At 32.4% G+C, this 15,983-nt stretch overlaps 2 protein-coding genes across 7 annotated transcripts in view; one reads left to right on the forward strand and one right to left on the reverse strand.

Moving 5' to 3' along the window:
* Positions 1 to 15,983, reverse strand: part of LOC117565699 (fibrinogen-like protein 1) — a 169,469-nt gene that overhangs the window by 40,725 nt on the left and 112,761 nt on the right. The gene's annotated exons all lie outside the window — the stretch shown is intronic.
* On the forward strand, positions 1,672 to 11,002 carry LOC117565678 (polyadenylate-binding protein 1-B). The gene is given in 9 exon segments (XM_052002614.1): positions 1,672 to 2,004; positions 3,480 to 3,699; positions 3,782 to 3,847; positions 4,910 to 5,469; positions 5,534 to 5,637; positions 5,702 to 5,855; positions 7,496 to 7,775; positions 8,700 to 8,877; positions 9,741 to 11,002. Coding segments are annotated over 6 exon segments (2,265 nt in total). The 5' UTR covers positions 1,672 to 2,004; positions 3,480 to 3,699; positions 3,782 to 3,847; positions 4,910 to 4,916; the 3' UTR covers positions 10,737 to 11,002.

Genomic DNA, 15,983 nt, shown 5'->3' on the forward strand with positions numbered 1-15,983 from the left:
ATCGAACTATAATGCAAATTTTATGACTAAACCTCAAAATACATCCTATTAGTAAAAGAGCTTTTTAAAAAGTGCCAAGAGTAGCCGAAGCATTAAAAAAAATTGCTAGATTTCTAGCTAATAGCATTTCACAAAATCTTATAGCTTTTGCAGTTTCAAAATAGCTAGATCTAGCAATAAATGAGCTAAAATGGCGACACTGCACAGCATATTGCATATCCATAGGGGCGCTCAGCTGACAGTCGCCTGCTGCTACTGCAGTTACTCTTTGCACGACGCTCTTCTGCAGTTTCGCTCTCTCTCTCGGGTTCTTGATTCCTGCCGCACCCAAAAGCAATATTACTTCCACCTTTTTATTTCAACAGACTTCTTTGCCTTTGCACTTCTGCCTTACGCCTCATAAGGTGTGTCACTTTTTTGTTTTGTTCTTCCACTTTTTGTATGGCATTTGCAAAAAGCTTTCGTGAAATCCTTCGTCTATCAATTAAGCGGAAGTAAATTAAACACAATTTATGAATGAAAATTGCCGGTTTGTGTTTCAAAATTTCAGCAGGCGTTGCATTAGACAAGATGGGACGGGAGTGTTTACACCTCCCTCACATGTGAGGGTGTGAATTATTTTTGATTATACTGCCAATGTTGCAAGGGAATTTCTAATGTAATTGCATAGTTTGCGATGCCTTGAATTCCTTGTAAAGGTGTTTGATTATTGATGAAATTACTTAGTAAAAATTGGTATGTTACTGAGCATTCGAAAAAGTAATTTATTTTGTTAGACTGAAATTAAAGTAATAAACTCTTTAAAATTAAAATTATAAGAATGTATATGAAATAAAATATCGTAAGTAAATTATAAAATTATGATATTATCTTCCATAATTATTGCAATTTAACTAAGTAATCTATATTATTATTTTATTATTTACAAGTTCGGATTTATATTTGATGATCTACAATTTTATTTTCATGAACTTTGTTTCAAATAAAATCTAAAATTTTCAAATGAAGACATTAAATAATGAATTAAAATGCAACGTATCTTTTTTAATGAAACTATAGCTTATTCTATTAATTATCCGGCTTTGACAGCTGTTTTTGTTGCCAAGCTGACGCTGAAATATTTTAACAGCTGTCTTCGACATCCATCGAGTTCTTTTGGGTTTTTGCACACTAAGTATGTGTGTGTACTACATGTGTCTTGCTCTTACTTTGTCATGTAATCCAATTATTGCAGTGTGCTTTCTTCCCCACACACACATAGATTTGCATGTTTGTGTGTGTTTACTCTGATCTCTACAACCACCCGCTTCGCATGGGCAAAGCGCTCTTCATTTACTTGCGTTGAGCAATGAGAGAGCGACAGCGCCACACAAAACTAAAGAGCAGCAAATTGCTCTCTCTCGCTAGAAATACTTTTGACTAGTTTATTCGCTCTCTCGCTCGCTCACTCTCTGCTCCCCCCATGGGGCTATGCAGCAGGCTATGGGTGATGTTCGTTTGCGGCTGCGGCTGACAGCGTCAGCGTTGACGACGACGGCATAAAAATAATTTCCATGCCGCTCGCTGAATCAGTTTATTTCTGTTCTGTTGAGTTGCAGGAACGTGTTCTTTTTCTACTTTCCGTTTGATTTTATTTCCTTATTATTATTGTTGTTATTATTGATTATTATTATTATTATTATTATTATCACGATTATATTCTTATTGTTAGTCATCGGTTCGGTTCAGTTCTCGGTTTCAGTTCGGTTCGGTTCGATTCGATTTTAGTTTTTGCATAAGTTGTTTTTTTTCGCTACAAATTCTTCGGTTCGTTTTGTTTGGTTTCGACGAATATTAGAAATATCCAAAAAGAAAAACAAAACAAAATCAAACAACTCGTACGCAGCAATCCCAAAAACCAAAAGTGTTTCGTAATAGTAATCCCAAAATAATTGAAAACAACAACAAAGCAACAAGTTTTATTTACATTATTCAGTTTTATTTTCATTGCATCAAATTATAAAGGTAACAACGTTTTTGAAAACATTTTTGAATTGTATCTTGTAATTTATATAATTTCCAACGATTTCAATATTTTTTTGATGTGTTTTCGTTTTGGTTTTCGTATGTCGCGCCACTTAACCTCAAAAAAATGCGTCGCAGTCGCAGCAGCTGCAGACATCGCGATGTCTTCTCTGCGCAGTTCGTTTTGTTATTTTAAAAATATTTCGAAAATATAACTCTGGCGACTTTTGCCGGCTCTCCGACATGCCTCTCACTCTCTCTCTCTCTCCTTCCCTCCGATCCTCTCTTTCCGCTAGTTGTTTGTTTATTTTTAAAATATTAGTTTTTCGCACGATTTGCGATGCGATGCAAAAATTCTCGTCGAAATTAATAGAAAACATTTGGCCACAAAGCAAATAGAAAATATAAAATAAGGTAAAATATGATGATCTTGATTAAATATCGTATGGAATCGCGCTATTCTGCTGTTGTTGCTGCTAGGTTAAGGCTAAACATAATTCTATTTGTCTATAGTTGCCTATTAATACCTATGCAGTCATATATATTTAGCCAGATCTATAGCATATATAAAGATACCTCTGATGCATGCGGTTTTCCTTTCCTCTTATCATGGCGCTGAAAATTTTTAAATATTTATCAATCTTTTGTTTTCAAACCTCATTTATATTTCCATGTGCTTAGTAAGTTAGCTTTTCAGACTTATTCAGATATTAGTACTAGATTATGTTATTATCTGTAATATATCTTTTCGTAATATATATATTTGGTCCGTTAGTTGAACAGCTTAAAGAAGTATTAACCTAATTATTATAATTAGTATTAAACCTAAAAAAATCTTCATATTAAATTTTTTCTTAAATTTCTTATATATTAAAAATATATATATACTATTTTTTAGATTTTTACAATATTAAAAAGATATTAAATATAATATAGCTGCTATTGACCTATGAATTGAAAAAAATGTGTAAATTAAAATCTGGCACACTAAACATTGATTCACAACAAGAACTTCAATAATGCCGAATAAATTCTGGTTCAAAAGGGAATTTTTATGCTTCAATCAATTTGGATTGCAAAACTATTTGCAATGCTATTCGCTATTTCTTTCTTTCCACAATACCTTCAAACTCTTTGCGCTCGCAATTAGTGTGAACGTCATTTTAATTACATCGATTTTGCTGTCGCGTTTTCGAATCTATTTGTCGAACGCAAACAACCCGCAAAATAAAACTGAAATGCAAATGCAAATGGAAATGGGCCAAAAACAGAACCGAACACTCACCTCACCTCATCACCACACACATTTCTACGGTTTCATTAAAATTGTTGGCCATGTTTTTCCAGTTGGCCAATTGTCGATTGCTAAACTGCTGCCTTCCGCCTGTTCTGTTACCTGCTACAACAGCCACCTTCATATCATTTAAATTGAATTAAAATAATTGATTTTTATTGTATTTGCTTCTTTGTTGCAGTTAAACTTTCGGACAAAGAATACCATACCAGCATATTACGTATACGTAGTGGATACAGTCTGTACTTAAGCGCACTTTGCCCAGCGCCTATAACTAGACTATAGTCTGTCTCTCTCTCTCTTTCTCTGTAGTCATTAATTCAACTCGAATCCAATCAATTTTCGTTGAATTTTCTCATTTCTGTTTGCCCATCTCTTGTGCATCGTGCGTGCGTCGAAAGGTAAGTTCAAAAAAGAATGCAAATCAATGGCAATTATCCATTTGAGAATCGACTAATCGATGCATTTTTTTCACATTTGCAGATTACTGAAACGCGAAAACAGCAGTATTATTTCAAAGATAACTCTATAAGCTATCCAACAAATAGTGTATACTTCCAGTCTATTTATCTTTTCGAATAACAAAGCAGTAAAGTTTTCCCACTAATCTTAAGCTTTACATTTTTCGATGATTAATTAATTTAATTTTATTTTTGTATTTTGATTGTTAATAGGTAGATATTTTGCAAGTGTAAGATGAATTGAACAAATTGAGAAAGGAAGAGAGTAAATACTTTTATTTCAGTATAAGTTCAGTAATTATTCGCAACAGGAAGGAAGAAGGGGAAGAAAGCAGAGGGAAGATTGATGTCACTTTGTATATTGATTTAGATTATATTTATGTAACATAATCTTTGTACATTAGAAAATAATATGTAGAAGATAAAGATAATGACAATACTATATATTAATATTATTATAATTGTATTGAAAATACGAACACAATTCCTTATTGCAATGAGATGAGTCAAGCTAATACTAAAAATATAGTTATTTTAGTTTAATATTTAGCACCTAACACTTTAAAATGTAGAGAGAATATTTTATATACATTTTGCTTTTTGCATTTTTCGCAGCTGAACGTTCAATTTCTATGTAATTTTTTGTGAATAATAGATTTCATTTGGGAGAATACTTTCCATATAATTATTCCTACACTTACATTTTGAATTGTACGTTTGTATTTTGTGCTTTATAGAGAATTGACTTTATATATTTAAATAAATACGTCTAAATATATAAAGCGCAAAATTGCAATTATTGTTAAGTGTTAAGTGGAGAAATTAAATCAGAACAGTTGAACATTTAAGAAAGGCAAATCCAAATCACTTTCTTTTGCAGTTCTTATCCGTCTGTGCAAACACATTAAAATCGTAGACTTTAGATTGTTTTTTCCTCAAATTGAATACGTTCACTTGAGTGAATTGACAATTAATTGAATTGAAGAAAAAGTTTAGCCAAAGAAATTCAGTTAAGGAATGTAATTAAGAAATTTCAGTTGAGACAATTCACTAAAAGTTTAGCTTTTATCATTTGTATTCCATTTTTTTGTAGCAGATTAAACTAATAGTTTGCTTCGGTTTACACTTGATTTCATCCATTTCCTTGCAGCAGAGCGATGGTTGAGGGTCAGACAGCGGTGCAACAGCAGCAGCAACAGCAGCCAACAGGAGCTGGCACTGGAAGTGGAAGTGGCAGCGGTGGCAATGCTGCTGGAACTGCAGCTGGAGCAGGTGGCAATGCTGCCACAACTGGTGGCAATGTGCCAAATAGTCAGGCGCAACAAAATGGTGGCTCTGGTTCGACGTCGACTTCAGCGGCAGCTGCGGCAACTGTTGGCGCTGCCAATCAAAATGCAACCGCAGCCAACAACAACAACAACAACAGCAGCAGCAACAACAATAACAACAACAACAGCAATAGTAGCAACAACAATGCGGCAGCCACAAACAACAACAACAATAATACAAATAATAACAATAACAATAACAACAATAATAATAATAACAACAACAATAATAACAACAACAACAACAACAACGAACCGGATCCCAAGACGAATTTGATTGTGAACTATTTGCCACAGACAATGTCGCAGGACGAGATTCGTTCGCTGTTCGTTAGCTTTGGCGAGGTGGAGAGCTGCAAGTTGATACGCGACAAGGTCACAGGTGAGTCTTACTATCGTACTATCGTTTATCGATAAATCAATAAACTCGTCTCTCTTTCATTTAGGTCAAAGTCTGGGCTACGGCTTCGTCAACTATGTAAAGCAAGAGGATGCTGAGAAGGCAATTAATGCTTTAAATGGTCTTCGTTTGCAAAACAAAACCATAAAGGTGGCAACTCAACTTTTGTTATCGCGTTAAACATTTATTTAATCTGTCTGCCTAATCGCTGCAGGTCTCCATTGCGCGTCCCAGCTCAGAGAGCATCAAGGGCGCCAATCTCTATGTATCGGGTCTTCCAAAGAATATGACACAGTCCGATTTGGAATCATTGTTCAGTCCATACGGCAAGATCATCACTTCGCGCATACTTTGTGATAATATCACTGGTGAGTTGAATGTCTTGGAAAATGTGGAAATGTGTTCCAGGCATGTTTAGGGTTCTGTTATATAAGAACTTCTACTTTTGTGTTAGACTGATGTGTTTCCTAACATTTTAATCGATTTGGAGCAATTTGCTAATTACTTTTTAATGATTTACTATTGCATACTTAAGAAAAGTAGGCTGGACAACAATGTTGTCACAAAGATAAGACTGTTTTGATTAATATTAATCTTTTTTATTAAAGGAGTATATCAATTCTTTTCCGTTAGTTTAAAATTGTTGAATAGATACAGATATTTAATGTAGACTTTAATACTCAAGAAAATTCAAAAACCAGTAAGAAAGCTACTTTAGAGTGTGTTTGACTGTGAAATACCGTTACCCATAAAAGTAAAACAGTGCGAAATTAATTTTAAAATGTTCAAAATTTATTAACCAAAGGCTATATTTTGTATATTGATATAGATCTGCATTCAAAATATACGATAACGTGTACAATATACCAGCTTGTCAGCCACAGCAGAGCAGCTAAGACCCGTAATTAGTTGTCGTTTTTGCTCAAATAAAATTAATTCTTTAATAATTTCTACAATCGCAACTAAATTTTCAGAAATCATATAGATTAGTTATTATTGTATGTATAAAAAACGAAACTAGCTTGAATTTCAATTGTTATTCATTTTTCGTCGATTTGCGGGGGCGGAAGTAGGCGTGGCAAACATTATATCTCTATCTTTATCTATCTTTCTCTGAGATCTCGGTGTTCATACAGACAGACGGACATGTCTATATCGCCGCGATAAAACCTTTCTGTATTTTATATAATACCCTAGGGGGCATAAATAAGAAAGAATATGTTTATTTAATCTACTTGTCTTTAAATTAAGTTTTTTTTTCTTCAATATTTCAATATATGATTTGAGTCCCGATAGCAAGATATCCCATTAGATTGTTAATCTCTTTTTGATTATAATCAGAAAACAATGGCATTACAACAGATTAGTTTTAAGTCCACTCTCTAAACCCCTTTTCAGATATGTATTTTTAGTTTCGATTTCTTTATTAATACAACATTTCTTTTACAAATTTATTTTTTCATGTAATCTATCAAATCCCAAATTCTCAAATGTCAAATATAATACTCAATACAATAAGATGAACATGCGGCCGGTAGGTTTTATTTAACATTTTACGTTAGATATTTTTGCCATCGATCTGTCTAAATACTCATTATGTCCATTTGTATATTGATTGTCATAGTTGCTTATTAGTAAGTTATTTAATTGCTGTCATTATGAATATAGTTACAATTTGCTTATACAAAAATTCTCCTGCTTTATTTGTATGTATTATTCATTTTAATTGATTATTGTTTCAATGCTTTATGTTAGGTTTTTTAATATTAGATATTTAGTTAATTATTTTATCGTTTTTTTAAATGAATCATTTTCTAATTTATTTCTCTTATTATGTTGTGAACCATTTAAAACTGACAGAAGCACGCGCCGAGTCCATTAATAGTATGTATCACAGAACATATTTAGTTCAATCTATAAACTTTCAATAGTCATGTCCATTTTATTGTGCTGGACCGATGATCATGCAGAATAGTTATGAACTTTATCATTCCTTAATTCTATTAAGGTCTCTCCAAGGGCGTTGGCTTCATACGCTTCGATCAGCGATTTGAGGCTGATCGCGCTATCAAGGAGCTAAACGGCACCACACCGAAGAATTCCACCGAACCGATAACCGTTAAGTTTGCCAACAATCCCAGCAGCAACAAGACCAGCATGCAACCCCTCGCCGCCTACATTGCCCCCCAAAATCCACGCGGCGGACGCGCCTTTCCAGCCAACGCGGCAGCCGGAGCCGCTGCAGCAGCCGCCGCCGCCGCAATTCATCCCAACGCGGGTCGTTACAGGTCAGTGGTGATGAAGAGTGGGATCAGAAGAAGGATTCCAATTAGAAGAAGCGAGTGCTGATAGAAAACCAAAGGATAATACTATTTGCACTGTTGATATTTAGTGAAGTCAACAGTGAAGATAGTATTATATATATAATATACTATAAAATATACTTAATATCAACATTATAATAATATATACTATATAGTATATTATATAGTACTATATACTATATAGTATATTGTATAGTATATAGCGAGTGCTAATAGAAAACCAAAGAATAATACTACAATCAACAGTGAAAAGTTGATATTTGGTATATTCTATATACTATATGGTATATACTATATAGCGAGTGCTAATAGAAAACCAAAGGAATATACTAAATATGAAGAGTGAAGATAATATTATGTATACTATATACAATATACTATAGAATATAGAATATACTTTCATCAACACTATATAGTATATTATTTTGTATATAGCGAGTGCTAATAGAAAACATAAGGATAATACTGCTTTCACTTTTAATATTTGGTATATTCTATTTACTATACGGTATATACTATATAGTTTTAGCATGTGCTAATAGAAAACCAAAAGATTATACTATCTTCACTGTTAATATTCAATATATTCTATATACTATATACTATATACTATATATATATTCTGATTTGTACAATCTTCGCTATTGATATTGAGTATATGTATATAAGTTATATACTATATGGTATATACTATTGTATTATACTACTATTTGGTATATTATATATAATAAAAACTATATACTATATTTTATATACTAGATACTACATACTATGTACTATATAGTAATATATATTACAATATTACTATAAGTATTGGATACTAATGTACCATATACCATTCACTTTACATAAATACTAATTATAGTTCCATTCATTTTCTCAAAACAGTTCTGTGATCTCACGCTATTCACCGCTTACCAGTGATCTAATTACCAATGGCATGATACAAGGCAACACCATAACCAGCTCCGGTTGGTGCATTTTCGTCTACAATTTGGCACCTGAAACCGAGGAGAATGTGCTCTGGCAGCTGTTTGGACCATTTGGCGCCGTGCAGTCTGTTAAGGTGAGATCGCTAACGTGAAACAGCAACTGAAGTCATTATAAATAGCAAAGTATATTAATATTAACTTGACTAGCCGCAACTTTGTGATTTTGCACTACTCGATTATTTTAAAGAAGTTGTAATTTAACAGCATTTAGTTCTTCAAACTACATTTTTTAAAAGTTTAATTGGTTAGAAACCCTTACGTTATTGATCTCTTTTAAGTAGGTGACTCAATGGTCATTACTAATTTGTTTCTCTTGGAGCAACTTAATTCTGAAAATAAATGGTTTTGATCTTACTGCATAGGGATGTAGGATAGGAATTTGGATAAATAGAAGTAATAATTAAAAATCTTTTACTTATTGCACGATCAAACTTTCTTCTGTTCAAATTACAGCCTCCTAGCTCTTACCGGTTGGGCTAATAACAGTTCACTTAGTAGTAGGACAAGTGCCAAACATACATATTTACTTTACGCCTTCTCGGTTATTCTAATAACTCCTTCCTGATGTTATGCTCTCTTTATTACTCTCTCATCTCTAATACGACTCTGTACTTCCCAATACTTAACGCGGTCAGTCTTGATCGATAATCTGAATAAAACTGACGCTCGAAAAAGGAAAAAACATTTCACAAGGCGGGTTATTTATTTCGTCATATCAGGATTAAGAAAATCGTTGCATGTGAACCCGAACTTTATATCCATATCAGACTAATTTATATATTCTCATTCTATAAGATCAATGTACATATGTATATTGATGAATACTTTACTTTCGTTAAGGAAACTTAACTGGAAGCAACTCTCCCATAAATTTGAATCTTCGGCTATCCGAAGACAGCTTTCTTTTCCCATCGTATTAATCAATTTTGTATTGCAGGTCATAAGGGACTTGCAGAGTAACAAGTGCAAGGGCTTTGGCTTTGTGACCATGACCAACTACGAGGAGGCTGTGCTCGCCATCCAGTCGCTGAATGGCTACACGCTGGGCAATCGGGTACTTCAAGTTAGCTTCAAGACCAACAAGAATAAGCAAACGTAATTATTAACCAAGTTGGCTGCTGTTGTCAATGCCAATGCGGCGGCAGCGGCGCTGGCTGCCAATAGTTTGGTGCTTAATCACAACAACAACAACAATCACAGCAATCAGAATTCGTATCAGAATCACAACGGCAGCAATAGCAATAGCAACAACAGTAACAGCAAGAGCAAGAGCAATAGCAATGGCAATGGCGTTGCCTTTCAGTTTGGCAAATATGTAAATCAACATAGCAACAGGCAGCACAACAGCAACAATCACATCATCAACAACAACAGCAACGGCAACATCAGCAAACAGAAGCAGCAACAACAATCCCAGCAACAGCAGGTTGCAGCAACCAGCAATAGCAACAACAACAAGCAATCAGTGTCGCTGTTGTCGTCAGCAAAAGCAACTGCAACAAATGGCCGAGCAGGCAAAACAGCAAACACAACAAGCAACAGCAGCAACAAGGCGACAACCAGCAGCAATGGCAACAGCAGCAGCAACCACAGCAATGGCAACAGCAATGTCGACTCATCATCCAGTTCAGGAGGCGGCATATTGAAGACATCTACAAAATTCATCTACAACAAGCCACAAAATCACTTTGAGCTGCTGCAACAGCAGCTGCAGCTGCAACAGGAATTTGCCCAGTTTCTCACAAACGTGGCCAACAGTGCAGCCAACAGCAGCAGCGGCGACACCACAGCGAGCGGCTCGAATGCTCAACGGCATGGCCACAGCAGCAACAACAACACGTCGACGTCGACAACAACAACAGCCGCTGGCAACAAAAGCAACAACAATTATCAGTCCTCTTTTATGCCCTCCTGGTCCAATTGGTTCTTGTAAGGAAGGGAATTGTATCCTTCATCTTATTTATAAACATATATGATTTAGTTTGTAATTGATTTTCATAGTTTTGTTCTTTATTGAAGTTTTTGAATTTAGTTTTAGTTCTCTTTGAATTTGTTTCATTTGCTTTCAACTACACACACTTTTTATATCCTTGACTAATTTTTATTTTTTTAATAACTGTATCTCAGCAAACTCTAGTCGCCTCTAATAAAGAGCACAGCAGTTACCAAAACCAAAAAAAAAAAAAAAAAAAAAACAAATGAAAATACTGAAAAAAAAACATAGAAAAAGTGAGGGAAAATGTATGGTTAAGTTTTTGTTTGAACAAAGCAACGTACTCTAGCAAATAGTTAAATAGATTTGGAAAAGGCCAAAGACCCCAACCGATGAAATATGACAACACAGATACTTAAGCCTATTTGATACGAAGAAAACTATAAAATGAAGAGAAAACAAAACAGAACTGAAATGCGTTAGAAATGAAATGTAATTGATGAAATGAATGCAAATCGGCGACAGATATTCGCGATATGTTTAAGTTACGATTAAATGTGTAACTTTTGCTTAAAAATAAAGATCGTGTAAGCATTAAAATATACTTAAAACTCAATACACACAAACATTCACACACACACAGTTTTGTATTTAATCATCTGATCAATTTTAATTTATGTTCCAATCTGTTAAAAAAAACTTTTCACGTATCCTGAAATGCAGCAAAATGAAATGGAAATGGCAACAAGAAAATACAACAAACAAACAAAGTTTTAATCGAAAAACGAAATAACACAAATGAATACTAAGAATTTTTCGAATACAACGAATCGATTTTTAAGAAAAATTTAAAGCTAAACGAACAGCAAAATAATATCAGAGAGAACAACAAGTAAATATCATTTTAATAACAAGCCAAGCAAACTAATTATAATATTAAATAAATAATAAAAACAATTAAACACCAATTTTAAAAATAAAAATAATCATTGCCATTCCAAAAGTCTACGAAATTCAAGGAAAACATTTAAAACAAATTCCCTCCCTAGACAAGAAGTAAAAAAATAAAAAGAAAGAAAGTAATATTAAATGACAAAACGCGTTTCAGCAAAACGAATTTGTTTAAACCAAGAAACAAACCCAAACAGCAATAATAAAGGAACGAACAATTAATGCAAAATGAAAATTGCCAAATTACCTATAAAATAAATAAAGAAGAAACCAAAAATATAAAATACAAACACGAAAAATTCTTGATACGAGTGAAAATTTTACGCAAAGTAAAAAATGTTGGAAAAATCTAGCGAAATGCATTTAAACTAAAATGAGCCAGGCAAACAGCAAAAAAACACAGCAATAGGCTGGAAAAGTGGAAAAGTTGAAGAAAAACTGATGAAAAACATGGTGCTTGAGAGATTTCCTTGCAAAAACTAGCTCAATCATAAAAGAAAAAAAAAGAAAATGAAGTCTTGTTATAATTATAAACTTAAACCCACTGTACTTTTTCATTAGCATTATTCATACTCATCTAAATATTGTTTAATTTTTTCAGTTTCCTGTCATCCCGAAGCAATTCGCAATGTTAAAATAAAAAAACACGTTCGACTATGCTAAAAACTAAAATATATATATATGAATATATATCTATATAAAAAAATCTATAACTATTTATAAACAACAACAAAAAAACAAAAACAAAACCAAAAAAAATATATTATATATGATTAACAATATATTGATGTTGTGTATTGAAAATTTTAAATGTTTATACATAAAAGAACAGAAAAGAAAATATTAAAAATACATATTTAACTCATGGCATAAACAAACCACAAAGCAAAAAAAACACTTTCATGTATACGTCAAGTAAATTTATTGCAACTATTTAAAAGTAATCAACAACAACAACAACAGCAGAAGCAAGAAAACAACAACAACAATTATTATATGTATATTTACGATTATGATTATATTACGATATGTGTATTGTGTGTAGTGCATAGGCCCTAGCTTCTAACATTTAACATTTGTAGAACGGTTTGTTTTCACTTCACTTCCGCGTTAAACAAAACAAAACAAAAAAGAAAAAAAACAACATCGTGAGCTGAGTTTACGAATCGTAATCGCGACAAAATCGTCGACAGCCATTTTCATGCGCAAATGCTTGACTGAAATTTAGACAAAACTAAAAACCAAATAAAATAAAATTCGTTGCTTTTATGCGATTTATAAGACAACAACAAGAACAAACCTTCCATTAATCTCGAAAAAACAAAAAAACTACAAGAATAAAACACCAAGGGAAACGTTTTTTACAAATGAAGCATGCAGCACAATTTTTTTGTGCAAGTGCGATTTGAGTAGCGAAACGGAAATCCGGAATGCAGAATGCGTGATGCAAATTCTGAAATCATTGCATGACAGCAACAACAACAAGAATAACAACAAAAAGCAATCGATTATATATACATTTTTTAACGGAAAAATGTTTTATATAAATAAAATACAAATACAAAAAAAAAACCGAAGAATGAAAAACAAAAAAAAACCAAGAAAGTATTTTAAAAATTTAAACATATACATGAGTACTATATATACAATATATTATATTATATTATATATACATATTATATACTTAAAGGTATTGGTAACGAACAAAACACCGCACAATAATATACAAAAAACAAAAAAAAATATATATATAAAAATAAATACAAAAAAACAAAAAATCAAGAATACGTAATAAAACAGCGCATAGGATCTGAAGAAAACAAAAGTTAAACTAATGGAAAAAGACTAAAAGCAAAAAAAGAAAACTAAAAAAGCAACTTTATAATTTTTACATGGAAAAACGCAATAATGTTAACATTTAAAGAAAAAGAAAACATGAAGACAAACAAAACAAAAAACGAAGAAAACGTAGACGATGAACAGAAAACAAAACGCATATCTTTAAACTGAAAATATTAAAAAAAAAAACACAAATATGAGAAAAGAGCATGATGATAAAAAGAATGAAGATGATGATGATGATGATATCTATAACAAGGATACGAAAAGTTACCACAAGTTTTAACTAAAAAGTAAAGAACAAAATGGAATATAAAACGCGAAACTGTCGTTTACAGACGTTTAAATATGGTACACTTTTATACTTTTACACCAAAAACAACAAATATATATGAGGATAGTGCATACACTTATTACGTATAAAGAAGAGTATCAAGTAAAAGATATAAAGATACAGATAAAGATAAAGAAAGATCTGGCGATCTAGCGAGAAGTCGTCACGTTTTTTGTTCGTCGTTTCGAGGCACATTCGCGTTTTAAACCAAAAAGGTTGTGCAATGCCTGCAGGCGAGTTCCGGGATCCGAACTAGTTCCGGAACTCGTTCATGCTGCTCTCTCTCTTAAATGTCTCTCATACTCGACATACAAAATACATACAAACAAAAACAAAGCAAAACAAAACAAAAAAACAGACACCGCGTCCCCTTTAAACTCACCACTAACTTTCTTACTTACAATGAATGTTGAATAGCCAAAGACAAAGACGAAGACGAGAAGAAAAAAACTTATTGAGAATGCTTGTAGGCAAACATAGCTTAACTGAACTGACACAAGTTGTTAATTGGAATATTCAAGCAATCATTTTCGTATTCCAATAATCGTAACTCTAATATTCCCAATTTTTTCGTCTCTTAATTGTATTTTTCGTTATCCAAATCATTTACAAAAGTATCCAATTGAATATACCCTAAATATTTCACACAACTTTCGGCATGTGTTTAACAAAAAACAACAAAAAATTACAAATCTCTAAAATAATATATATTATATCTATCCAATTTTGTAGTGCATGTCAGCAGTAAAGTTAAGGTCGAAAAAAATGCTCTTTCTATATGTTTGCATTCAATGTTATTAAACAAAGTATCGCAAAGAACAAAAAAAAAGCAACAAAAAAATACAAAAAACAAAATCGAAAATCGAAAAAACTAAAGAATATATATTAAATGAATTATGTATAAACCAATCTTAGTCGAAAAACAACTTAGTCAAAGGTACTAATTTTAAGCACTCTAGTTGAATGCATTACAAATTGCATAAACACTTTCTTGAAAAGATTGAAAAGTGGAAAGAAATTATGAATCGGGGAAATGAGTGACATTAGTTCTTTCAAGCTCGAGCTCAACATAAACTGCATAATTTACAATGTGTAACGTATTTAATTCAACATACTTATATGGAATGAAAAGAAATCAACTTATTTCTATTATCGTCTATGGTTTAGCTTATATATATATATCGATCGTATTTGAGGAAGGCACAGCAGATACAACATATAAAAGAAAACCAAAAGATGACAAAAAACAAAAAAGAAAACTATGAAATGTTTTTTTTCTCGTCGTTATAAACATAGTCAAAATATTGGTGGGCCGTAACGTATTGTAGTAGCAAATATTTAACTTAATCATGTCAGAAATGAGCAAACAATTATTCCAATTTAATTAAAATTGCATATTTATCTATTGAATTACAGTCGAATTCTCTCATAAAAACCACACACACACACACACATGAACACTCACATCCACACACACACACACACACACACACACATTGACACACCTTAAACAATTTTCTTCGAATTTTCATTCAATTTAACTTAAACGAAAACCAAAAACAAAAAATAAAAGAAAACCCAAAAACAAAATAAGAAGCAAGTTTATAAAGCATATTTATGGTATACTCTGTGCAAGATTTATTAAGAATCAATTAAACTTCATTATGGATTACTCTGAGAATTTACAACAGCAAAAAACACACACGAACACTCAAATGAAGGTAACAACAATTTATTCAATAAAGCTATGAAATGATGTGTTTAATAATCCGTCTTTTACAATTTAGCAACTGTTGGCGTTGAGTAAGTATATATTTGTTTTTAAGGAATTAAACCTTTACAATCGATAATTGAACTAGATGAACGATAAGTAAGCTGTGTGGAACCAAAGCGATCACAAGAACGACCAAGCTAAACGATAATTCGGTTAGTTAACCATTTCGATTTCCGATAACGATGAATTTTAGATTCAGTTGATTAACAAAGAAAGCAGAGAATGCAACAAAGTCTGTGACGTGTTTTCGAAGTTGCTGCATACGCGTAAACAAAATAGTGATGTATATTTAAAAATACACTTACTTTAATGTAATACTGTGAAATCCCAATAAAAAAAAACCATCAAA

The sequence above is a fragment of the Drosophila albomicans genome, chromosome 2L (genome assembly GCF_009650485.2).
Source record: "Drosophila albomicans strain 15112-1751.03 chromosome 2L, ASM965048v2, whole genome shotgun sequence".
Classification (NCBI taxonomy): Eukaryota; Metazoa; Arthropoda; class Insecta; order Diptera; family Drosophilidae; genus Drosophila; species Drosophila albomicans.